The following is a 26,665-nucleotide window of genomic DNA, read 5'->3' on the forward strand; positions in this document are numbered from 1 at the left end:
GACATCCTTCAACTGATGCCTGGAATGGAACTCAAAACCTTCTGCATGGAAGGTCAGTGCTACATCACTGATCCACATCCACTCCTCCAAGGGTTTCCACATCCCGAAAAACCCTCTCCAATCTCCAACAGTAGTTTAGGAGGAAAAAGCTCACAAGGAGACACTGCTGAGAGTGCATCGGCCTTGGATTAGGAAGTGTGCTCTAGGTTCAGTTCCATGCCTGCCATGACAGTAAACTAGACAACAGTTTTTAGGGTACCATTAACGGGCACTAAAGAATTTTACTTTCAAATAGTGAATCCAGGATATCTTTGGATATCCAGTGACCAGAGCTGTGAACAGGCAAGGCAGATAATTCTAAAAACCTGAAAAGGGCCCCAGGTTTGCAGAAAAAATGTGAAATCTAAACAAAATACACTGGGCAGCTTTAAAAAAATCCAAAAATGATAAAAGGAGCACCTGTAGTTTTAAGCAAGATATTCCCTCAGTGGCTGTTCCCAGGCAACTCCAGTACTCCAAGCTTGGGTCTGTCAGTAAAAAAGGGAGGGCCCTTTCAGTGGTATTTTGGCCTTCGAGGGAGGACTCATTGGGGCCAGGCCTAGCTAGGGTTGCCAGGTTGGGAAATTCCTGGAGTTTCTGTGGTAGAGTCTGAGGAGGGCATGGTTGAGGGAGGGGAGAGGCCTCAGCCAAATATAATGCCACAGAGTCCACCCTCCAAAGCAGTCATTTTCTCAAGGGGGACAGATTTCTGTCATCTGGAGTTGTTACAAATCTGGGATATTTCCAGGTCCTATCTGGAGGTTGGCAACCTTGGCCTTGAAGCAACTTCTGGGTGATTCGATACCACTTGAGCTGCATGACTAAACTAGGCCTGGCTGCTTACTAGTGATCAACAGGAGCTTCCCTATGAAAGCCAAGTGTGGTGTAGTGGCTAGAGCTTCAGAAAAGGGTCTAAGAGACATAGGTTTGACTCCCCATCTTGCTGTGGAAGCTCACTGGGGGATTTTGAGTCACAGACTTTCATCCTAACCTACCTCACAAGGCTGCTGTGTAAATAAAAAGGAGAATAATATAAGCTGCTTTGGTACTGTGGAGAAGGATGGAGTTTAAATGAAGTAAATAAAGAATACATATAGCTGAAGATGGGAGGCGAATAAAAGGCAGCTTAGTGAAAGACTGAGAAGACAATGAGGCAGTGAGAGGATACAAGGATTATCAAGAGGAGGGAAAGAGGTTAGGAAATTTCTAGAATTTTTGTGTGTGAGGGAAGCCTGAGGTTTGAGGGCAGGTTACCTCAGAGGGGTATGCCATAGACTCCACCCTTCAATGTAGCCATTTCATTCATGAGAACTAGGGTTGTCAACCTCCAGGTGGGGACTGGAGATCACCCAGATTTAAACCATCTCTCCAAATGAAAGTGATCAGTACCCCTGGAGAAAATTGCTGTTTTGAAGGGTGGACTTTATGGCATTATACCCTGTTGAGGTTGCTTCCCTCCTCAAACCTCAGTTTCCAAAGGTTCCATCCCCAAATCTCCAGGGATTTCCCAACCTTGATCTGGTAACCCTAAGGGGAACTGATCTCTGTAGCTGGGAAATTTGTTGTGACTCCAGAAACTCTCCAGTCCCCACCCAAAGGTTGGCAACCCTAGAAGAAGAGGATAAGGGGGGGGGCTTTCATGAAAGAGGAAACATGAAAGAGATGCCTCCCGCAAGTCCTTATGGTTCCTACTTGTTTTTTTTAACTCTAGGTTTTTGGGGTATTTTTTTAAGTACTGACATGATCCAGAAGCCTGTGTAGGAGTAGCTGGTGGACCTACATCTCCCAGGATCCCTTCTGTCCTGATTGTGTGCAAACAGTTTTGGAGGGAAAACTGGACCAGATGGGACCTGGGAGGAAAGCTACAGACAGGGTTGTGGTCTCTGGAAAGGTCATGCCATTTGGATGCTGTGCCTCAGGGCACTACAATAAATTGAGATGATGATGATATTGGATTTGTATCCCACCCTTCACTCTGAATCTGAGTCTCAGAGTGGCTCACAATCTCCTTTACCCTCCTCTCCCACAACAAACACCCTGTGAGGTAGGTGGGGCTGAAAGAGCTCTCCCAGAAGCTGCCCTTTCAAGGACAACTTCTACGAGAGCTCTGGCTGATCCAAGGCCATTCCAGCGGCTGTAAGTGGAGAAGTGGGGAATCAAACCTGGATTTCCCAGATAAGAGTCCGTGCACTTAACCACAACACCAAACTGGTACCCAGCCGGGAAGTTCACTAGATGACCTTGGCTGCCCTGCACTGAGTCTTACCCTGTACTGAGTCAGATCACTGATGCCATCAGCTCAACTATGTCTACTGAGAGCCACTTCCCTGGGTCTCAGGCAGAGAAAGGTCTCTCCCAATGCCTGCTACTTGAGAGATGCCCAGCACTGAACCTGGGACCTTCAGCAAGCAAGTCAAGGCATGTTACTACTCATCTGTGATCCCTTAATAAACAGTAAGCACGTTATTCAGTTCATGGTCCCACCAAGAACAAAAGAAGCAGAGCAAACAGTACTACAAAGGGACCTTACTTTGAGCGTGCTGTTCTTCGCAGTCAGCTGCTGCTCCAGCTGGGATATCTGGCTGGTGGAGTTTTCCCGGAGCTTGGTGAGGCTGCCTTGCAGTCTCTGCACGTCTTCGACGAGCTTAGCGATTTCGCGTTCTTTCGCGGCCAGTTCGACCTCCAAGCTGGATCGCGTCAGCACCTCAATGGCCTGCTCCTTATGGAAGAGGGGAAACGGAGAGAGAGAAGTCACACACTGGGCCCCAATGAAATGTCACAGGTTATCCTGATTTTGAAATCTGTTACAGGTAAAGGGTAAAGAAGTAAAGTATTGTACACAAGTTAACTCAGGAGAATAAGAAAGGGTAAAGCTAGCCCCGAAGTATCCACGTATGGTACCCATATAATTGCCAGTGTGCAGCATGTCCAGTCTAGATGGCATCACATTATGTTGGACCTGAAGCCACAGAAGGGAGAAAAGAGCTACCAGCTTCCTTCAAAGAACCAGGGGCGCCATGGTATGGGTGCAAGTGTAACCAACCTGTTAACAAATAGTCACCACAGCATTGTGGTTGGTTAGACTGTTGCTGGGTTGTATGCTGGGTTAGACTGTTGGACTAGAAACCGGGAGACTCAGGTTTGAACCTCCTCTCTGCCAAGACAGCTGAGTGACCTTGGCCAGTCACACTCACTCTGCCTAAACTATCCTGCCTCGTATGGGTGGTGGCTGTGAGGATAAAATGGAGGAGGGGAGAACAATGTTGCAAACGACTTTGCATTGAAATGCTGTTGTTGACCATTCAGTTGTATCCGACTCTTGGCGATTCTAGGGCCAGCTCTCTCCACGTTTTCTGATCTTGTACTGTTTCTTTGAGTTGTCCCGTGCTCGGACTGGTGTTGACTTTTATGGTATCTAGCTACCGTGCTTTTGGACTGCCTGGTTTCCTTTAGCCGGTAACCAATCCAAGCATAATTGTTTTTTCTAGTGAGTTCTTCTGCATGACATGCCGAAATAAGTCAGTTAACAGTTTTGTGATTTTTCCTTCCAATGGCATGTTTGGTTTTATGTGGCCAAATGATCATTTGCCACCTTTGCTGTCCAAGGAATGCACAAGAGCCCTTCTCTAGCACCACAGACAGGGAAAGCTGGCTGATCGTGCTGATCTGGCAACCGGAAGCAGCTCTCCAGGGTCTCAAGCGGAGACCCTTCCCACCACCTACTGCCAGATCCTTCTAACTGGAGATACTGAGCATTGAACTTAGGACCTTCTTCATGCTGAAGAAGACTTATAGATTTATACCCCACCCTTCTCTCTGAAGCAGAGTGTCAGAGCTTACAATCTCCTTTATCTTCTTCCCCCACAACAGACACCCTGTGAGGTGGGTGGGGCTGGAGAGGGCTCTCACAGCTGCTGCCCTTTCAAGAACAACTCCTGATTTAGCTATGGCTGACCCAAGGCCATTCCAGCAGCTGTAAGTTGAGGAGTGGGGAATCAAACCCGGTTCTCCCAGATAAGAATCCACACACTTAACCACTACACCAAACCGAGCAGATGCTCTGCCACTGAGCTACAGCCCCTGCCATCAAGACAGGGCTGGAAGGAGCCAGAAGGCGATTTTTGTTTGATTCTGCTAAGACAAGAAAATCTTCTTGATGTTAAACTTTGCCAACCTTCCACTTCCACCCCCACAGATGCCTTCGGGCTGAACCCCACTGCCCTGGTCTCCCAACTGAGAATGCCCACAGCCACGTGGAAGGAGGGGACCTCCTCAGGGACATTTCAGGACCTTTTGCTGAACTTTCAGCTCTCTCTAAAAATATTTATAGAGATACAAAGGGGAAGACAATGTGTAGACAGCGTTCTACATAATTGCTCAGTAAGAAAGGAGCCTGGTGCATGGCTTCCAGTGCATTTGCACAAATGTGTGGCAACGCTTTAGGGGAAACAACAGCTGCGCAACACCCACAAGGTCTAGAGACTGTTTTTTAATTACGTTTTTTTTTTAAAAAAATGGATGCACACATATTTCTAGACCCGATTCTGAGTAAATCCCCACAGCTGTAGAAAGCAAAGAACGGACAGTGAGGGGACGGCATCCCCACCATCTGCCCATAGGTATGCTGTGGGCAAGCAGCAAGCCCAGGAGTATCTATGCTTTGTATTGAGCAAAATGAGGCTAAAGGGAGGAGGCACGTGTCTTCCATGTGACTTAGTCTCCTAGAGATCCCCCAGGGATCCAGGCAGGCTCGGGAAAGCCCGCTCCCCCTCCCGATTAACATCCCACTGTAAGCTGGAAAGCAACCGCACAAGAAGATGATGATGATGAAGATACCGGATTTCTATCCCACCCTCCACTCCAAATTTCAGAGTCTCAGAGCGGTTCACAATCTCCTTTATCTTCCTCCCCCACAACAGACACCCTGTGAGGTGGGTGGGGCTGAGAGGGCTCTCACAGCAGCTGCCCTTTCAAGGACAACCTCTGCCAGAGCTATGGCTGACCCAAGGCCATCCCAGCAGGTGCAAGTGGAGGAGTGGGGAATCAAACCTGGTTCTCCCAGATAAGAGTCCGCATACTTAACCACTACTCCAAACTGGCAATTCCCAGCAAAACACAAGCCTGGGTGGACATTACAATAGTTCTCCATGGGAGCTGGGCTGTGGGCCCCAGCGGAAGCGGGCTGCCCTCCCCCATCTCTCACCACATCCGGTGCTTTCTGGATCTGGGTTGCCAGATGGAGCGAATTGTTCGCTGAGGAGAGCTGCTCCCGCAAGGATTCGGCCTCTCTCTGAGCTACCTCTGCCCTCTGGAAGAAGCAAAAAGGGTAGGGGGGACAGGAGAGAGAATGTACATTTGATTTAACAACTGGCAATTATTGCAAGAACATTCATCAATTCATGCCCGACTGAGTATAATTGATTTTCCTAAACACTCAACCTAATAAACGATAGGGGGGGGGGAAATTCCTCAGAATGTGATGGATTTTTATTTTAAACAGTACAAGGAAGAAATAATTGAGCGATTATGACAGTAATTTAACGCTAGGAGCACGGAATCCCCTGCTGACACAAATGCCGCAGCCCACTGAATTTCCCAGGCTGGAGGAAGGCAAGTGGAAATGGAAGCCTTTGATTCAATTGCCTCCTGTGCTTCCCAGCCAAAGCAAGGCTGCCATGCATGCTTCCTCGTGGGAATAATTCTCACGAGTAAATACTGAATTAAGAGATACTCTGCCCATTTGGCCTGAAACAAGCACAACTGAGGGGTGGGAGTGGGCTGATCCCCTCCGCTCCGCAATGATTTCTCTCTTGTATACAGAATGAAATCAGGGCCAACTGCATGCATCCGTGTTTGAATCAACAGAAAATCATCCAAGAGATTAAAACGCCAGTTAAGACTAAAACCGAATTTTTGAAGGGGGGGGCACAGTTTGTTTGTAAGATGACACAGGCTCGTCTATTGTTTGAAGAACCGTCCCTCCAACTGGAGCCAGAAAGGAGGATGCCTAGTTTAAAGGGTCGCCTGGAGGGGGTAGAACTTGAATTAAAAATCTCTCTCTCGCCCAATTAATCAGGCTCACCTCTGACAATCGATGCAAAGGTTTTCACTGATGGTTCTAGCCGGACAGCTAGTTTGGTGTAGTGATTAAGTGTGCAGACTCTTATCTGGGAGAACCGGGTTTGATTCCTTACTCATAAGAACATAAGAGAAGCCATGTTGGATCAGGCCAATGGCCCATCCGGTCCAACACTCTGTGTCACACAGTGGCCAATACACACACACACACACATTGTGGCTAATAGCCACTGATGGACCTCTGCTCCATATTTTTATCCAATCCCCTCTTGAAGCTGGCTATGCTTGTAGCCGCCACCACCTTCTGTGGCAGTGAATTCCACACGTTAATCACCCTTTGGGTGAAGAAGTACTTCCTTTTATCTGTTTTAACCTGACTGCTCAGCAATTTCATCGAATGCCCACGAGTTCTTGTATTGTGAGAAAGGGAGAAAAGTACTTCAAGGAAGTGGGATTAATGTGTGTGTGTGGGGGGGGAATTAATGGGCAAGTTTTTCTCCTCCACTTACAGCTGCTGGAATCACCTTAGGTTTGTCAATATTGCAAGAGTTGTCCTTGAAAGGGCAGCTGCTGTGAGAGCCCTTTTCAGCCGCACCCCCCCCCCACATCACAGGGTGTCTGTTGCGTTGGGAGAAAATATAGGAGACTGTAAGCCGCTCTGTGTCTCTGATTCAGAGAGAAGGGCGGGGGTATAAATCTAAAGTCTTCTTGTTTTTCATTTTTGCAGCTCTAATACAAAGTCTCCTATCTCAGGCTGCTATGGTAGGCACAGGACTATCCTGTTGCTGCAGACACCATTTTGAAAATATCTGTAGTTCTTTAAACATTGGCCTGAGGCCCTGATCTGGTTTGGGTGTGTGGTGGCCCCAGGAACTCTTGCTCCCTTCTTTTGCGCTCTGGGGTCTGCTGCACACCCAATCCAAACTAGGGCCTTGAGGAAATTTTTAATGAACTACATTTAAAAAAAAATGATGTCATTTAATATGATTCTAGTGTCCAGGGGATAGTGCCACGCCCACTGTGGCTTGTAGTTCAGTTCTTATTCATTCAAGGAAGTGGGATTCATGTGTGTGTGGGGGGGAATTAATGGGGAAGTTTTTCTCTTTCTTGCTGTTCTAGTGGAGCTTCCCCCAAATATTTCTCTTAGAACTACTGCTATTTAACAACTCATTAATGGTCAGCATGGGATTACTGGAGCTTTGCAGCAAAGCTATCTACATCCCTCTGGACATAAGCAGGGGTCATTTTGTAGAAAAATAGGTGGTGGAGCTCATTAGCATAATTCATTAGAATATGCCACCCCCACCCCCCCAGCCAAAAGCAACCCCAATGCAAGAAAGGAGAACCCTGGGTGAGCGAGGCATGCTTCAGCTGGCTAGAGATCCAGCTAGCCCAAACAGGCCTCGCTTGCCTGGGGTTCTCCTGGGCCACCCCCCCACCCAGTTAAAAGGCCAGCAAACCACCTGCTGCCCAAAAACACATAAGAAGTAGAGAAAGGGCAGTGTGGGCTCCACCAGGGGTTAATGAGGGCTGCTGGGGCCGTGGCAAAACTCCTGGTGGCTGGCTGGCTGCCTGCTCTCCCAATTCAGGGATTGTGATGCAGCTGCACCTACTATTCAATGGACAAGGTAGGTGGGGAGGAGCGGGGGACACTCAGAAAGGTTCAGGAGATGCGCTCCTGTGAGCTCCTGTTGAGTCTGAGGCCTGGACGTAAGCAAAAGTGTGACCCAGGCCTTCATACAATGACACCCACCACAGTTCATCTGAGAGCGTTCACTGGACTTGGCCCCCGACAGCCTGCTATGTTTGCTCATTCTTAGTGTTACTCCTTCTGAGATACCAGCTGAAAGAGCAACTGGTTGAAAGAGCTACTTGTTATCACTAGAAGTGTGTGCTCGGTATAAACCGAGCCCAATAAATAACTAGGGTTGCCAAGTTCAATTCAAGAAATATCTGGGGACTTTGGGGGTGGAGCCAGGAGGCTTTGGGAGTGGAGCCAGGAGATATTAGGGGTGGAGCCAAGATCAAGGCTGTGACAAGCATAATTGAACTCCAAAGGGAGTTCTGGCCATCACATTTAAAGGGATGGCACACCTTCTTTTGGGGCTCATAGAATTGGACCCCCTGGTCCAATCTTTTTGAAACTTGGGGGGTATTTTGGGGAGAGGCACTAGATGCTATACTGAAAATTTGGTGTCTCTACCCCAAAAAACAGCTCCCCCAGAGCCCCAGATAGCTGCAGATCAATGCTCCATGATTTTCTATGGGAATAAATCTCCATAGAAAATAACAGAGTTCCCAGCAGACATTTCCCTCCCCTCCCCTGCTTTCTGACAACCCTGAAGCAGGGGGAGGGTCTCCAAACCGGGGGATTCCCTGCCCCCACCTGGGGATTGGCAACCCTATAGATAACTTATTTATTTATTATCTTGGCTGATCACTGAGGAGGCTGGTGATTTGGCTACCCAAAAATGGTTGTTCTGAAAACCTCTGAAAATATTTGGATTTTTGGGGGGGATGTTGGATTGCCACAGTTAAAGGGCATTTAAAGGGCTCTCAGTATTTAAATCTCTTTGGAGTAGAAGAAAGAAGACAACTGCAGATTTATACCCCACCCTTCTCTCTGAATCATAGACTCAGAACGGCTTACAATCTCCTATATCTTCTCCTCCCACAACAGACACCCTATGAGGTGGGTGGGGCCGAGATGGCTCTCACAGCAGCTGCCCTTTCAAGGACAACTCCTGCAAAAGCTATGGCTGACCCAATGCCATTCCAGCAGGTGCAAGTGGAGGAGTGGGGAATAAAGCCCAGATAAGAGAACACTTAATCACTTCACCAAACTGGCTTTCAAACTCTCAGGCATTTAAATAAGTCAACTCTCGGGCATTTAAATAAGACTACGATCCCTTTAAATGCCTCCCCCATCTCCACTGGAAACAATAAATGATGGGGGCACCTTCTTAGGCCCATAGAATCGGATCCCTTGGTCCAATCTTTTTGAAACTTGGGGGATTTTTTGAGGAGAGGCACCAGCACGCTACCTAAAAACAACAACAAAAACCAGCCCACCAGATCCCCCAGATTCTCCTGGATCTATTCTCCATTACAGTCTATGGGGACCACTGACCATATTTGAAACAGTAGAAACAGTACATTAAGGTTGTACTTTTTATCTCTGTATACTGTCCCAGTGCTAATGAGTAATGGGTGGTGGAAGTGGAAGGTTGGACATCAGGGAGATAACTTTAAGGATATACTGTAAGATTGTTAACGTTTTAAGCATGTTTGTATTTTGAGTAAAAAATAATAATTGGATTTGCCTGTGTCCTTTATAGAGCCATTCTGGTGTAGTGGTTAAGAGCGGTGGACTCTTATCTGGGAGAACTGGATTTGATTCTCCACTCTTCCACATGCACCTGCTGGTGTGACCTTGAGCCAGTCGTAACTTTCTCAGAGCTGTTCTCTCAAGAGCAATTCTCTCAGAACTCTCTCAGCCCCACCTACCTCACAAGGGGAAAGGAAGGGAAGGAAATTATAAGTTGCTTTGATAATTCCTTAAGGTAGAGAAAAGTGGGGTATAACATCCCCCAACTTTTATATCTCCTCTACTTGGCATTACATTGTATGGCACACAGGACCTAGTCTGACAAAGTGACTTTTATGCTAGATCCAGGGTTTTAAATGTCAGTACCAGCAATCTGAATTGAAGCAAAATGGGAGCCAGTATAGATGGAACAAGACTGCAGTGACATAGTCCTTATGGCCCACTCCAGTCAACATTCTAACTGCACACTTCAAAAAGTGGCAAAACAGAATATAACAAAAGAAAACAACAACTTGTATAAAACACACAATAAAAATATGTATATATAAAGTCTCTCTTCTTTGTCTCTGTTCGTGTTCAAAAATACCCAATACACAGTATACAAAAATATCTCATAAAAGGAAAGGAACCATTAAACTTCAAGTATCCAGAAGATACTCAGTCCTTCACATCTTTTGTTCAATTTTGTGTGGTATCCAAATTCCATGTAAATCCATGCTCCAAAGGTGATGTTCCCTTTACGTGCCCGTCAACTTGGATCACGTTTCGCATTTAATACTTCCTCGATGAGCCAATCTGCTAAATTTTACTTTTTGATGTCAACTAAGACCACTTCATCAAATTTCCAATGGGCACTAGCTCAATCTAAACTAGATGTTAGCAGACCATGCACCACAGTGACAAAGATCATTGTGTTTTTTAACTGTGGTTAGCCGCCCTGAGTCGGATAGGGGAGGGCGGGATATAAATATAATAAAATAAAACTAAAATCCCAGTCAAAAAAGGCCACAGCCGGGTCACCAGGGGACATTCACCCAAAGAGGAGGCCTGGGTCTGGGAGCACTATCAAACTATGAACCTGACCTCGGAACTGAGGAGTCCCCTGTTCTGAATGGGAGTACAACCCATCCAGAACAGAAGAGTCCCCAATTTCTGGGCCAAACCATCTCCTCAGCACTATGGGGAGATTAAGTAGTGAAGTCCTGAACTGCTAGAAGAGGCAGTTGCCTCTTGGAAAGCCGTTGCCTCTCTGAGCAGGTAAAAAACCTGAATGGGGCCAATGGCCTGACCCAAAATAGAACAGCATAAATGCATGCTTCCTCCAGCTTTGTAGAACTTGTGGGCTCTTCAGAATTCTGAAAACAGCTAGTGAGAATTGTCATAAAACTGCCCCCTAAAATGGATGCTGTGGGGGCTGGAGCCAGATCAGGTTTCCTCCTACAATGGGAACAGTTGTTTCCTAACAGGTGCTCCCCACAAACACAAAAGTAACGCCACCTAAGCTCTTCTGAAGCACCTTGTACTCCAATAAGGTGGAGGAAAGCCAGGATTGGCTCACTGCTTTGGGGAAGAAGGAAGTGAACATCAGCAAACTCAGCAGCAAGTGTCATGACACTCACAGGTACCATGTTGCAGATCACTGCATATGTGAAAGCTGGCAGTGAAGTTAAATCCTAGGCCAAAGAGGACTTCCCTCTTAACCAGCACATGAAAACAGGATCTGAAAGTCACAGTTAAGGAAGTATATGCAAAAACAATTAACACGCATTAGCTCTCCTCCCTATTTATGTGCTTATGTTTTATTTAATAGTGTGATTGTGTGTGTGTATCTGTCTGTCTGTCTTTTAAATGTTGTTTTAATGTTTGGAAGGTTTTTATGTTCGCTGCCTGAAGCTGGGTGGAAAGGAGGCATAGAAATGTTTTAAATAAGTAAATAAACCTTGTCAACTGGCCCCCACTGATTAACTATAACCAGGGCTTTTTTTGTAGCAGGAACTCCTTTGCATATTAGTCCACACACCCCTGATGCAGCCAATCCTCCAGGAGCTTACAGGGCTCTTAGTACTGGGCCTACCATAAGCTCCAGGAGGACTGGCTACATCAGGGGTGTATGGCCTAATATGCAAAGGAGAGCCTGCTACAAAAAAAAGCCCTGACTAATAGAATAACCATTAACCATGGTTAAACAATCACTAATATTAGAATCATGCCCTAAGCTGAGAAAACTACGCGTCACTGAAGTAATGAGACACGATATTGTGGCTAAAAACTGACAGTAAAAGCCTTTGCCCACCTGATAGTATAACATTTCATGGCTTCAGGCTGCTCTTACGATATGACATCTAAAATCCTACCTGATTTGCTCTTTCAAGGTCCGTCATGATCATCTCGATTTCGTCAGCCCTGGGAGGAAACAGAAAAGGCATATTAGTCTGCGATTGGGTCAAAAGGGCAGCTGACTGCAGAAAGTTTTATGTACAAAGGTGTGATTTCTCTTATTCAATACTACTGCATATATGTTTACACTTTTTAAAAGGGGGTTAACGAATAGAGAACCCACTAGTATTCTGAAACTAGTATTCAAAGGAAGATAGGATTTTTCACTATTTGATACTATGGTATACTGTTCCACCTCCTAAAACTTCGCCCAAAGAAAAGCACCCAATTGAGTAGAATGATTTTTTAAAAAAACAACTTAAACAGCAGTTTTACAGGCCCTACACAAGAGTCCTACAAGAATCTGGAAAATATAATGTGGCATCCTCTTAAATGGGTTGGTGCAATATTCCGAATACGAAATTCACACTCATGACCAGGGTGCAGTTGGGAGTATGACGGCAATTCCAGAGTGGCTCACACCATCAGGGCTTGTGCTCATCTCCATGGGTCACGCCGCAGACCTGTACTGTAAGCATTTGTGGGACCCGTGAACAGGCCCCTACCATAAGGAGGCATGCTCCGACTCCGTTTTATCTTTCATTAAATTAGCATAGGCCCTGTAAAACCAAGCCTGGGAAAGACAGGGCTATTGTATCACATCCGCTTTACAGGCTCTTCCTTGCCTGCTGTTGGCTCAGAGATAGAAACCACAATACACCATGGGGGCGGGGAGATACAATTCAGTATGCGTCTGAGGCACACTTCTTTGTTTCCCTTGGGTGTGACTTTGGGAGCAGGCTCACCCGAAAGGCTGCTTGTCCCAGAGCTACTTGGTACAACCAAGGGCAGACAGGGATGGCCCCTTCTCCTCTCCTGCCAGGCCCCTGCAACTTGTGCCAGCAGGTCTGTAGCTACGGGGGAGGAGGGCGGCCAGGCCCCACAAATCTTCACCCGGCTTTACCTTTCTGGCCCCTCCACTGCTCACCTGCCTGCTGCCTTTCTCACTCACCCGCCCTGTGGCCCCCACCTACATTTTTATCTCGTTTCCCCCGTCCCCGTCTAAAATTTTCTGGCTATGGGCCTGCATGCCAGTATTTCTAAAATGGTCATGGGCAGATTTACCAACCATGTTCCAAGTGGTCAGGCAGAGGCACATTTTAATTGGCTCCCTTTCACCTGAAAATTCAGCCCCCCCCCCTCGCAGTTGCCTCTCAAGGCAATGTGTGAATGTCTTCTGAGAACAATATGCTTTTTAATTGTTTGAAATTCAGCTGGCATGAAGATAGGGGTTTAGTTCCTGTTCCAAGGGTTTTTGTTGTTGTTGTTAACATTTCTTTCCACTTTGCCTGCTATTTATTTTAATATCCCAGTTGTTCAACATCGCCAAGCCAACTCCCCCCCATCGGCAAGAACCCCACACAAAGCTGTGTCATCCGTCCCAGCCCTCAGACCAATTGCCAGATTCATTTGGGGCTAGTCTGTTCTTCTCCCTTCTTATCCGATACGTCTTCTCTGCTGTAAACCATCCCCACACACCTCGTAAAGCAAACTTTCAAAGGGACCTTCTCCATTTAGCAAGCTGAACACCCATTGAGATTTATAAACGTTTCAGCCATATGTGTATATATATAGAGAGAGAGAGAGAGAGGGAAAAAACCCTTTAAGTGGAGTAATGAATTAAATTGCTGTAATGTTCTGTCCTCAGGCAAGCTTCAACAAAAATTCCAGAAGATCTTCAAAAGGATTCATTCTTCTTTTCCATTTCAAAAGCTCCGGCACCGCATCAGGAGCTGGCGCTCGGCAGCCTGAAATCGGTTATTTCGCAAAGTCTCTAATAGCTACATGCAGCTTTTGCTGTCTGCAAGTGCTTGCTGTAAAACAATCCTAGTTCAACCTTTTTTTATGAGCTTAACACACCAGCTCTCATTGATTTATTAACGCACAGAACAACTGGCTTGCTTTTCTCAGGCTTGAGACCCTGGAGTGAATTCCAAGGATTTCAACACAGCAGCCGCTGAAGAAGCTGGGAAACCTGCATTTGCAGGGGTCTCTGTTGGGTGACTCTTTGGCATTTCTCAATGCCAGCTTTTTCAGATGGTGCTGTATGCACACGGCTTCCTTTAGGCTGCAGGCTACAATGCACAGATGAGTGGCTACCACATGACCAGAAGGGTGAATTTAAAGAACACAAACCAGCACCCGATCATTTCTCTGTCCTCCCAAGACTGTACCTTCTTGTGATACACTGGCTTATACAGGCTGCACTTATATTTCATTAACAAAATCTGCTTACTTATGAGGAGTTCAAGTGAGGAAGTACTTGGGCTTGAGCGTTCCCTCACATGCTTCCTCTCCACTTGTGCACAACTGCAGAAACCTGAAAATGTCCTGGTTCCCAACAAATCACCACTTGCCACGTCGGGAAAAATGGCAAACCGTGCTTTGTTCTGCTCTATGCAACTCAGGATTAAACTGTGCATTAGGAATTCTGGTTTGTAAATTAGAGAACAAATCATAATTTCGTCTGATTTCATGATAGATTATGGCAGGGGTCCCCAACCTCCAGGCCGGGGACCGGTACCGGGCCGCGGCCTGTTTGAAACGGGCTGTGCAGCCTTGCCGCCCACCCGCAGTGCCTCCTCTTCCCCCCCTTTTTCACCATTTTAAGGCTGGAGAAGGGAAGGAGGCAAGGGCGGCATCGCTCACTGCTGCAGCAGTGGTTTTTGCAGCCATCAGCTGATTGGCTGGGGGGGGGGGTCGGCCTGGAAGGCACTTCACGGCCCCTTCCCAAGCCTTTAAATGGTGAAAACAGGGGGAGGAGGAGGTGACAAGGCTGCACAGTGGGCGGCAGCAAAATAGGGAGGAGGAAACGGGGGTTGAAAACAGGGAGGAGGAGGCTGCGCAGGGAGGGAAGAGGAAACGGGGAGGAGGCGGCGAGGCTGTGTGGGGGGGCGAAGTAGGGAGGAGAAAATGGTGTGGGGGGAGGTCAAATTGGGTGCCCCCAACCTGTCCCCAGGGCCAAAAAGGTTGGGGACCACTGGATTATGGGTAGTTCTGAACCAGGAAGTCTTTCGTTTCCCAATGCACAGAACAGCTCTGAATATCAGGTGGTGAGTCTGTCAAATTGCTTCTGACGCAAGGTGTCCCTGTAGGGTTTTCAAGGCAAAGGACAGACAGTGGTGGTTTGCTATTTCCCGCTTCTGCATAGTGACCCTGGACTTCCCCTCATCCAAGTAGTAATCAGGGCTGACTCTGTTTAGTTCCTACAATCTGATGAGATCAGGTTAGCCTGGTCCATCTAGGTCAGGGTGAACATCAGATACCAGGGGTAAATCACTACTTCCACACACTGCTCGTGAGCTTCTCAGAACAAGAATCTCCTGTGCATACCTAGCACACCCAGGAGTTCATTTAAGGTGGCCAAATGCAGCCAAAATTCCCACCAACGTTCCTGGCAGAGGTTTTTCCACGTCACCGGCTTGCCAGCTCTTGCTGGTGGCACTTCCTAGGCGTGAAGGTCTGCTTCACCTCCAAAGAAAAGGCCTGTTTCGTCCTTTACACATGGGAGAACTGGGAAGCCACAGATGATAGCTTTGAGATTTACTGCTAGCATGTAGCCAACGTTATTATTTTCTTTTTATTAGCTGGACAGAGTAGCATTTCAGTTTGGAGAGAACAAGCAACATTTTTTCCCATCGTTTCCCCCCTCCTTCCCTTTTATTACTTGGAATAACTGTTAATATGAAACCACAAAGGCTTGTTAAAATGCTTTACTAAAACTTTTATGAGGACATTTTTTTTAAGCTACCTGCTATTGATATTAGGGAGCCACGTCATTTGTTTAAATAGAAAAAAAGTGGCAAACTCTCCTGTATTTAGACATTGCAATAAACCATGGTTTGTGAAACAAATGCTGGTAGGCTCTGTCTGCTTCTTGTCGCCAGGGAGGATAGGCTCCTTTCTGTGGCCAGGTGGCTTCAAAGGACAACACTTCACACCAGGGCTTTTCTTGTAGAAAAAGCCCACGAGGAACTTATTTGTGTATTAGGCCACACCTCCTGATGTCACCATTGTTTCACACAGGGCTTTTTTGTAGAAAAAACCCAGCAGGAACTCGTTTGCATATTAGGCCAAATCCACTGATGTCACCATTGTTTCACACAGTGCTTGTTTGTTTTTTTAAAAAGCCCAACAGGGACTCATTTGCCTATTAGGCCACACCCCCTGACACCAAGCCAGCCGGAACTGTGTTCCTGCTCAAAAAAAGGCCTGCTTTCCACCAAGTCATGCTTTCTAAATTTAGCCATCCCAATTAATCATAAACAGGCATGAGATCTGGTGAACCAGCTACAAACCTTAGTTTGAAGTCCAGGTTGGGTGCTAATCAATATTTCAACACTGTCTTCTCAGAGCCATGCTATGGCTTGTTTCCTTTAGAGATAAGTATGCTGCGTTTCACCCAAAATAGAATTCAAGGAGTTGCCAAAAAGACAAATGCAAAGCCCTTAGGAAAGCTACCATGGAGGTACTGGGACCAGACTGCTCCTCAGCATCCACAACATCTTTAGAAAGATGCATTGTTTGTTAAGTTCATCAATAACTCAAGGAGAGACCATGGCTCAATGGCAGCACACCTACAGTGCATACGCAAGGCCCCATGGCCTCAATTATCGTCATCTCCAGTTGAAATTCTTCAGTGTTAACAATGACACGGGGTTTTTCTGCCCACGGACTTCAGCTGAAAGAAATTATTCTCTGAAGACAGACTGCATATGGAAGGGGTTTAGGAAATCAAAGCATTTCAAAACAAAGAGATCAAAGAACTGTGATTTCAGGTGCTTTGGAAATTATATGACCAACACTGCAATGGGATTAATCTTAGAATGTGGTTAAAGTGGCCACTGTCTCCCATGCCATTTAGGAGGCAACCCTACACTACATCAAATTTGGCATTCCAAAGAATATACATATATTGACTGTCAAGTCGCAGCCAGCTTATGGTCACCCTGTAGGAATTTCAAGGCAAGAGACGTTCATTGGTTTGCCACTGCCTGCCTCGGTGTAGCATCCCTGGTCTTCCTTGGTGGTCTCCAATCTCCAGTGTTAACCAGGGCCAGCCTACTCAGCTTCTGAGATCTGATGAGATTAGGCTAGCCTGGGCTACCCAGGGCAGGGCAGAATGATATTAAACATGGCAAAATGGATGGAAATGGAAACCATCCTTCTAAGCATTTCCTCCCCTTTTCATTGCTGGGAAAGGAAAAGCAGGTGAACCAGAGTTTTGATGGCTTTTTTTTTGTGATGAGACTGAACCATTTGTGAATATTTTTGATGAGTATTATAGTGATTATTGGTGACTTTGGATATACTGCTGTTACAAAAACAGAGATTTGCCATCGGTTAAGACTTGCTTGTTATCAATCCACAGTCAGTTTATTTCTGAGGTTCTTCCTTGGAAGCTTGTCAAGATCTCCTCACTGAGGAGATCAGTGATGATGGATGAGCTTCCCTGGAAGATGTCACAACCAGTCTTCCCATGCAGCTTGTAGCCACAGAGGTGCCCTGGAGTGACTGCAAACCCCCAGAGGTCTGAGCTGGTGTCATTTGTAAACCAAGAGCGTAACCTCCCATGTGCTCCAAAATCCTCTGCAATGTGCAGAGTTTCCTTGGCAGACAATGGGAAAAATATTCCCAGAAGACAAGTTTGAAGACTACTGCTCTACAGGCGTTTCTTTCCTCCCAAAAACACTGTTGCTGGCTTGCTGTGATCCTAAACTCCCCCTAAAGCAGCGGTCCCCAACCTTTTTGGTACCAGGGACCAGTTTTGAGGAAGACAATTTTTCCACGGACCCGAGGAGGGGGCAATGGTTTCGAGATGATACAATTGTGCCCTTTATTGCACAATTCCCGACTCCTCCACTTGCAGCTGCTGGAACGGCCTTGGGTGAGCCATAGTTCTCGCAGAGTTGTCCTTGAAAGGGCAACTTCTGGGGGAGGGTAAAGAAGATTGTGAGCCACTCTGAGATTCGGAGTGGAGGGCAGGATATAAATCCAATATCGTTGTCGTCGTCTTATTATTATTATTACTACATCGTAATATATAATGAAATAATAATACAACTCATGGCCCGGTTGCTAACAGGCCACGGACCAGGGGTTGGGGACCCCTGCCCTAAAGCGCTAAAGCTTTAGCAAGAGACAGCAAATGCTGGTTTTTCACTGGAAGCTACAAACTTTGTTTCTTTCCCCCTCCCTTCTACTGCTGTTGTAATACTGCAGGATCTGAACACAGCAAGCCTGCCGCCCCCCTCCTTCATTTCAAGACAAGAACAACTCAGAGAAAATATAGAACTGCCCTTGTGCGGCCCAGCACAGTGTCAATTTCCCCAAGTGTAATAAAACAAACAGTGTGTAGACAGCAGTGCAAAAACACATGGCCTAAGGAGAAACCACAAAGGCTCACATCCAGGGCTCGCACGCCTTCAGCAGAAAACGTACCACCCAGACCACACCAGCCCCCAAACATCGCACCTCAGAGAAGGAACAATATTATTTATTAAAAGGAGCTTTTTAAAAAGGACCTAGAATATGCGATGCTGACGTAACCTGCAAATCCAGGAAAGCCCTGCAAGCAGGAGGTCAGAAGTGATGCTGGAATGAACCAGAAGAGGCTCAAAGAAGACAACGGGCCATCTCCTCCACTCAAAACCTCTACAGACTGACCTTTTGCTTTGGCAGCAACAGGCTGCAGAATTCCCTGCCTGCCTCTCCGAGAGGTGTTTAACCTTTAAAATCCTTCAGTGAAAATCCTGCTGGCAGCCAAACCACGGACCTAAAGCTGGTAGGAGACAACCTGATTAACTGAGGATGGCTTTCCAGGTTAGTTTGCTCAGGAGGCCTCGAGTAACTCCAAAAGGCTGCTACTAAAGACAAATTACCAACCAGAAGCCAGAATCCCGAAGCAGAGGCTGAGTGTTAAACAGCTGATTCTCCACTTGGATTCTCCTGATCCTAGCAAAAGATCCTGGACCTTTCAATGTGGAATGACAATTTGTGGTCTGCTTGCTGCCGCTCAGTGGAAAAGGTCCAAGAATGCTGCTCAGGTTTGGGAAATTCTATTCTCTCCTCCTAAAGCAGAGAACACCAGCTAAGGTGGCCCTCCAATACAGCCCCAAGCATTGCTGGAGAACATTCCAGAAAGGAGCTCCTACAGATTGGGTGCTACGTCCAAAGGGCACCTCTGCCTTCCCTTGAGACACTTTTTTGGGTAGGCAACAATGCACCCCCTATTTGCCATCGTATCACCTTCAAGAGCCCCTAGCCCTGTGCGAGCCAAATCATAGGAATACATGGGATCTGTTTTTGAAGGGTACCTAAGAAGATGCAGAACACGGATTCTTTGAAACTAGGTTGGAGGACTGTGGGAACCCTCCCATCCTCAACTGCATTTTCTCTACAATCAGTGGTTCTCAGCCTTTCAAAGGCATACTAACCGCTCTATCAAAAAAACCAGGGACCCGCCATGACAGAGACCAAAAGCCCACTTTTGCCACGTTCAAAGGCATTCTGTTATTACATTTATAATTTAGGCTAAGTTTTTAAGGACATCCAAAATTACAGAAGCACAGGGGATAATCTCTGGCAGGAAGAGACAGCAAAGACACTGTGAGATCTCCAAGGTTACTGCTAGTACACTAGCATATCAAACCGTCACAGATGGATAATCTAGGACAGGTAGGATTAGCAAGAGATGGCACACGACGACACTTGTAGGTGGACACGGTTATTGAGGGAGAGTGAATTCTTAGCCATTATTATGAAAACCATTTTGCGTCTGTTGTGTGCTAGGACTGAGTCAACGCAATAAAAGTAAAGTAGTAGCAGTATTATAAGAGCCCTGCAGCCCAACAGTGGAATGTGTCCCTCTGGTTAGAACCACTGCTCTGAATGATAAGTTAGGACTGACAGAAACCCATAGCTAAGCCAAACCAAGCTCCCTGCTTAACCAGGACTTGAACCTAACTAAGAATCCTGATTAAATAGGAAACTTGACCTCTTCCAGCACTCAGGGTTCTTGCACGGGAGCCTTGGTATGCATGTGGGTCTTCACAGCAGCTACGTGGGCAGAACTTCTAATGTGGGGCTTCCCCACTCAGGTAGCACCATAACTTATGCCGGGGGGCTGAGCAGCCGGGAAAGAAAGGAAGGGATTACACACAGCTTGATACATACATGAAGTTGTGTTTTATTGATACTTTTATCAAGGTCAATAGTGTCTGGTCTAACAAGGTAGCAGCTCTCCACAGCCTCGAGCAGAGGTCTTTCACATCATCGATTCTATCTGATCCTTTTCACTGGAGATGCGAAGGATTGAAACTGGGGCCTTTTGCATGCAAAGCAGACTATCTGCCTCTTGGCTACCATAGTATAAGATTAGAGGTGGCTTTCAAACAGCAAAGCAAGTGTCTGAAGAGGGACCAGGCTGGTCTGATCAGAGTTATCATTGGTGTAAACAAAACCCCTTAACCACGGTGAAGGTGCAATTAAGAAAGACATGAGGAGTGGGAGGGCCATTTCATGACCTGTTCCTCATCCTTTAATTGCAACTACTAGATGAGCTTGGGGATAATACCTGTCCCAGCCTCTAAGATCAGGGTCTTGCCAGAGGAACGTTTGTTACTTTTACCATTTGCCATAAAACCTGCAGAAACAACTAATGCCTGAAGGAGAGGTTGATCTTACCGCTTGTTAACCCTGGAACTGGTCAATCTGCAAAAACCCATTCCTTGAGCTTTCATCTTACTGCCCACTCTGCTAAGGGAAAGAGAGTCTCTGGGTGAAAGAGGAAAAGTCAGATCTGTTGCCCTGACAACGTTTGCAGAAATGAGATATGTCCACAACTTGCATGGCTTCCCAGCATGTTGGCAGCCAGGAGCATGGCTGCCCAGGTTGGCGTGCACTAAAATAAAAACTTCAGAGGTATCACAAAAGCAGAAGCTGCTGATCTGGGGTGGTCCAGTTCCCTGTGCCTGCTCTGAATCTGCTGCACACCCAGCACCCAGAGCAAGGCTGTAGGCATTAGTGCTGCCACAATACGCAGGGATTTAATGGCCTTCATTTGCCCCCTTTTTTTTTATTTAGAAAAAAGGTTCTTCTGACCTGGTCCTATGAGCAGGGCACCCCAGATCTAATACTATGAAAACCACTTCTTCAGCTTTTCAAAACAGTGTTTTACAGTGAAGTCGGCTCACAGTATTCAGAAGTCAGTTCACAAGTGCAGGTCAATCAATCTGGAAAGAAAAGTATAGCCAAGGGCATGGATGTGCAAACCAGTCCCGGGAGATGTTTTCCCAACGCCTTTGATTACTGGCTCAGAGCGGACTTGTGGGCAACAGGGAAAGGGGCTGCCTTTGACTTCCCTGAGTAGCAATTAGAGTTCTGTTTGCATTTACAAGTGAATTCAGATCCTGATTCAGTGCTGGACTCGCTTTGTGGGTTCTGCCTCTGCTCTCCATCTACAAAAAGGGAAATCACATTGCACTGCAAGAGCCTGCTTTGCAAACAGCTTTAGAAGTGAGCAGTGCATGAAAGCAAACAGCTGGCTCTGCTAAGCTATGAAGGAATCTCAACAAGCACCAATTCACAGCCACCTCTTTGCAATCAAATCAAAGCAAGACCAACTGGGTGCTTCCTCCAAGCACCGTTTGAACGTAAGAACATAAGAGAAGCCAATTTGGATCAGGCCAATGGCCCATCCAGTCCAACACTCTGTGTCACACAGAGGCCAAAAACACCAAGGTGCCATCAGGAGGTCCATCAGTGGGGCCAGGGCACTAGAAATCCTCACACTGTTGTCCCTCCCAAGCACCAAGAATACTTTCAATCCAGTCCCACTGCTCTCTGCCTATTATGTGAGGAATAAGGATTCACTTGCATCAATCTGATGGGAGGATCGGGACCTCAGTGCCGCTTCTTCTTCCCGGAGTCTGTTTCCAATGTTTTGAGTGCAAACGCTTAAACAAACTCATATTAATAAGCCTCTATCTTTAACACTCTAAAATAATTGGGCCAAGTTGCAGAGTTTGAATGTAAAAGGCTCACTATCTCCGAGCAGTTAAGCGAGCCGTTACTTCACCCCAGAGTGCAATACTATTCTATTGATGCAACACTTATCCGCAGATGTACCAGCAGGCTGGCAGAGCTAACGGCACGGCTGCACTTGCCTTTTACTCTCACTGTAAAGCCCCCCCTCCCCCAATAATAATTTTTGGCCTGAACTCACAAAGCTGTTTCTCTCTTTTTAAATATACCAAATCCAGGATTTCAACTCATCTTATGGGCCAAAGGAGTAAACTGGCTCTTGAACCTTCTCTCATTTGCAAACCCTGGAAAGGGCCAGACAATCCCAACCCCACCCACTGCACACACAGAAGCCCTCTTTGCAAGTGACAGTGAAGGCACATAAAATCCACGTACAGTGTACACTTGATTTTTCTTTATATGTGGGCAGAGTAAGTCTTGTGATACGTTCAATGCATACACAGCTGAATGGGTGATGCAAACCCCATTTATCCAAGTATGGGTTCCTGTTTACATTTGTCAAGCAAAGGAATGTTGGCTCTTTCTGACAAACAAGTGCACACGCGTCATGCAGGTTGCATGTGCATTCGCTGTAACAGGGCTAGAGAAAATGCTCTTAACAGGTGATGCTCTGATTGGCCGACTTGCACCTCTGAGTTCAAGCAGCTGGCAGGGTTGCACTCTAAGCCATGGAGGTGTATGTGGGGGGTGGGGAGGAAGGGAAGAGTAACTACTGACATACTGGGGAGGAGCTGTGGCACTTGCTCAGCACCTAGGTCCTGGGTTCAAACTTCTACATTCCCATTTAAAGCAGGTAGCAAGTGCTTGGAAAAACTCCTCTCCCCCTGTGGCTGGCAAGACACTGACAGTCAAAAGCAGCCAGTTCTGAGTTAAACGGACCACTGATCTGCCTTGGGACAGGGGAATGTTCCAGCCTGCTCTCTGCCTATTGTGAACTGCCTGGGGCTGTGCAGATAGGGGCAGGCTCAGCTCTCAAAATTGAGGGGCCATAAAGGCAGGGAGGAAGCATCGGAATCTTCAAATGTCTCCTCTGTGTAAGTGAAGGACTGGCCTACACTTACGAAAGTGGATGGTCTGAACTTCACTGACAGACAGGTGCTCTCCCTTTGCATTGCACCTTGCCTGTCATAATGGCGAGACTTCTCGGCTCACGTTCTGTGAGTAGGGAGGAAAAAGCAGCCCAGGGCTAAAAACGCCTCCCTGTTTGGACTGTGGCAAAGCAGTGGAATGACACACCCAATGTTCTCTCTAAGCTGGGGATTCTTGTGGGCAAAAATTCTACTGTGTGAGCGACTAGAACTAAAGTTGACTATCATGTAAACCTAGCCTACAGGAAGCATCTGTGCATTCAGACTGAAAAGCTGTGAGCAGACCAATGAAAACCTGTGTGCATTTGCTCACGTGTTCACACTATAGGGAACCTTGGACACACCTGAATTCTATGGGCTATCCCTGTCCTCCGTCTTCATGGAAACGGGGATCAGGGGGGTGGTTGTGCTGTTCAGGAATGTTTTAATAGCAAAGCCAAGGAATTCCTGTTCTCAGCTGAACTTGAAAGCACCTGCTGGGGCGGAGAGCAGAAAGGGGGGCAAAGCTGCTGCCAGCTCTTCCACGGGAAGTCACAGACACTTTTCTTCTCCTGACCAGTGGTCCCTCTAAGTTGAGTTATCGTGAGCCAGCTCACAGATTTTTAGCCTCCAGCTCACACATTTTTATCTTAGCTCAGGAAGGGTGACCCCACAGCACAATAATTTGTGCAGTAGCTCACAACTTTAATGCTAGTAGCTCACAACTTTAATACCAGCAGCTCACAAAGTAGAATTTTTGCTCACAAGACTCTGCAGCTTAGAGGGAACATTGCTCCTGACCATCTTAAAAATCACGCAGTAAAGCTCGGGCTGACTACACGGGAGCTGGGAGCTTTGAGGTGAGCCGTTTTTGCCCTTTGTCAGGCTTTTTCTGACGGGGCTGATGTTTTACTTTGCACCCTCCCGACCTCCCGAGAGAACAGGCCAAGCTTTTGGCTGATCAGCATGAGGCCAACTTGTGATTTTTTTTTTTTGAAAGAGCAAATGCTCTTCTGTGGCATTGCTTTAAAGCCAAGCTGCGTGTGTGATCTGGAAGGGGCTCACGGCAAAAAAAAAAAAAAATGCTTTTGACACCGCTCAAGTAGAAATCCTTTGCCGAGTGCCATTAACACCTCCTGCAGTGCTTTGTGCCCAGCCTCTCTTTCTGCAGCCAACATCTTCTGTGACACATTTTAAACGCACAAGATTCCTTCCAACCTGCCCCCATTACGGACAGTCGCTCTACAGATGTTAACTTTTCTCTCTCTCCTCCTGACGCTGGTTGTTAACACATTAGCTTGGTGGCAGAAGAGGCAACACCCAGAATTATTTCTGGAACAGCCTTGGTGGTATCTGTGCGGCCTTCCAACAGCTAGGCCTGTGGATGTTTCTGGCACAGTCCACAGACGAGATGCTCGTTAGAAAATTATACAGGGCAGTGGGAAGTGATGCGTGCTGCATGATGTCGCTGGGCAAGGGTGGCAAGCACAGGATACCAGCATTCAGGGCTTTTTTTGGTAATAGGAACTCCTTTGCATATTAGGCTACACCCTCCTAATGTAGCCAATCCTCCAAGAGCTTACAATAGGCCCTGTAAGAAGAGCCCTGTAAGCTCTTGGATTGGCTACATCAGGGAGGTGTAGCCTGATATACAAAGGAGTTCATGCTATAAAGAAAAAAAGCCCTGCCAGCACTTGAGTCCTCAGTTCAATCATACTGCATCTACCTTGTAGCATCAAGCCTGATCTAGAAGATAATCCCATTTATGGCAGTTACTGCACAAGCACTCGGCATGTGTACAAACTTCACATTTACATCCCGTCCTTAAAAAGACTCCAGGGCAAGACTCCCATTTCATGATGTCAGTGGATGCAAAGGGTCCCAACATGGCTCCCGATTAATGTGGCAAATATACCCAAATGCTAGAACAGGTCCAAGAAGGGGGATCAGTTATCACCCGTGGCAAATGTAACGTGCACTCTTGCTCCCCTCCCCTCCCCACCCCCCACCCCCATCAAGAATTAAGAGCTGGCATTTGTGTTCCCTGCAGTTTAGCACTAGTATTCCTACAAAGGCTGATTCCATTTCCCTGTGCCAAAAGCTGAAATCCCATATGGGAAACTCCTCATCAGTTCATGAAGAAACAGAAACAGCATCAGGAGATTTATTTAGCTGGATTTCTAATCCATTCAATGCCAAGGATCTGGGGGACAGTCTTCAAAGGCAGACCTGCATGGAGTGTATACAGCAATCTAGCCTCAAAGGACTCATAGGAACCATCATGAGGCTGTTAGGTCTAAAACACAGAGAACACAGCTGCAGTCTTAGGAGTCAAATTATAGTCTGCAGTAAGATATGAAATAATTACTCCCCAGCAACTATGGTCACTAAGAAACTCTTTACTTTAGGTAAAAATATATAGCTGTTGATAGTAGTATCCATGGGTAGAATTCTAGCAGGAACTCCTTTGCATATTAGGCCACATGCCCCTGATGTAGCCAATCCTCCAAGAGCTTACAAAAAAGAGCCTTGTAAACTCTTGGAGGATTGGCTAGATCAGGGGGTGTGGCCTAATATGCAAAAGAGCTCCTGATAGAATTCCACCCCTGGTAGTATCATCTCTCTAATGCATGATTTGCTATGGGAAGCAATATTAACCTACACTGCCCCAAAACTGCAATACCAGCCTACACTGTAAAGAAAATGTGTTATTTTTCCAATACGAGAGCAAAACAAACCTCTCACTTTAATTAAAAGACAAAACCCACCTTGGTGTCTTGCTGATCAAAAGTAGGAGAAACATGGGTCTAAGTAATCACAACCAGACCAAAGTAAGGAATATCTGAAGTTCCTTACAGATCAAATGTTGAAGTGCAAGCCTGTTTATACAGAGAGATACAGTGAGGGTAACAAATGTTAAGGAAAAGATGGATAGGGGAAATTATGGCTACAAGTTCTCATGCTTCACAGGACATACCTATGCATGAACAGCAGAGACAAGGAGAAAAAAATACCCTAGAGGGCTGTTATTTAACTGCTACCTATTAAGCGGCTCTCTATCCATCCGAAGAACCACCATGAAAAGGTCAATGGACTACATAATTCAACGGCAGTCCATGTGACCCTGGAGAGGGACTCTGGATTGGTGGCAGTGCTCATTCTCTGTACACAAAACATCCCAAATTAAGCTCTGGAATCTCCAGTTAAAAGGTCTCCAGTATTAGGGGCTGGGAAAGATGTTTACCCAGGAGCGGCCTCAACTAGACAGATCAGCAATGTGACTCTCCGTAAAGACAACTCATATACCCAGAATTAATCTGTGTTGGTCTTAAAGGGGACATGATTGCTCTCTTTAAGTATCTGAAGGGCTGTCACTTAGAGAAGGGCAGGGAGCTGTTCTTGTTGGCAGCAGAGCAGAGGACTTGCAAGAATGGGTTTAAATTAAGGGCGGGAAGGTACTGGCTGGATATTAGGAAAAATCTTTTTTACAGTCATTCAGCAATGGAATCTGCTACCAAGGGAGGAAAGAAGTGAACTCCCCTCACTGGCAGTCTTTAAGCAGCGGCTGGACAAACACTTGTCAGGGATGCTCAGGGGTGTCAAACATGCGGCCCAGGGGCCAAATCAGACCCCTGGAGGTCTCCTATGAGGCCCGTGAGCAGGTTTGCTTCCT

The 26,665-nt window shown here is 46.6% G+C and overlaps 1 protein-coding gene across 11 annotated transcripts in view; it reads right to left on the reverse strand.

The window, feature by feature from the left end:
- Positions 1–26,665, reverse strand: part of CUX1 (cut like homeobox 1) — a 364,039-nt gene that overhangs the window by 119,188 nt on the left and 218,186 nt on the right. For 8 of the 11 annotated variants that reach the window (XM_060259667.1, XM_060259669.1, XM_060259658.1 and 5 more), the window contains exons 9-11: positions 11,800–11,848; positions 5,243–5,347; positions 2,570–2,758 (exon numbers count right to left, since the gene is read on the reverse strand). In XM_060259667.1, the coding sequence (XP_060115650.1) occupies positions 2,570–2,758; positions 5,243–5,347; positions 11,800–11,848 (343 nt within the window). The remainder of the gene's footprint in view (positions 1–2,569; positions 2,759–5,242; positions 5,348–11,799; positions 11,849–26,665) is intronic. The other 3 variants (XM_060259668.1, XM_060259664.1, XM_060259659.1) reach the window with 1 other exon arrangement.

Source organism: Heteronotia binoei, chromosome 18 (genome assembly GCF_032191835.1).
Source record: "Heteronotia binoei isolate CCM8104 ecotype False Entrance Well chromosome 18, APGP_CSIRO_Hbin_v1, whole genome shotgun sequence".
NCBI classification, from domain to species: Eukaryota; Metazoa; Chordata; class Lepidosauria; order Squamata; family Gekkonidae; genus Heteronotia; species Heteronotia binoei.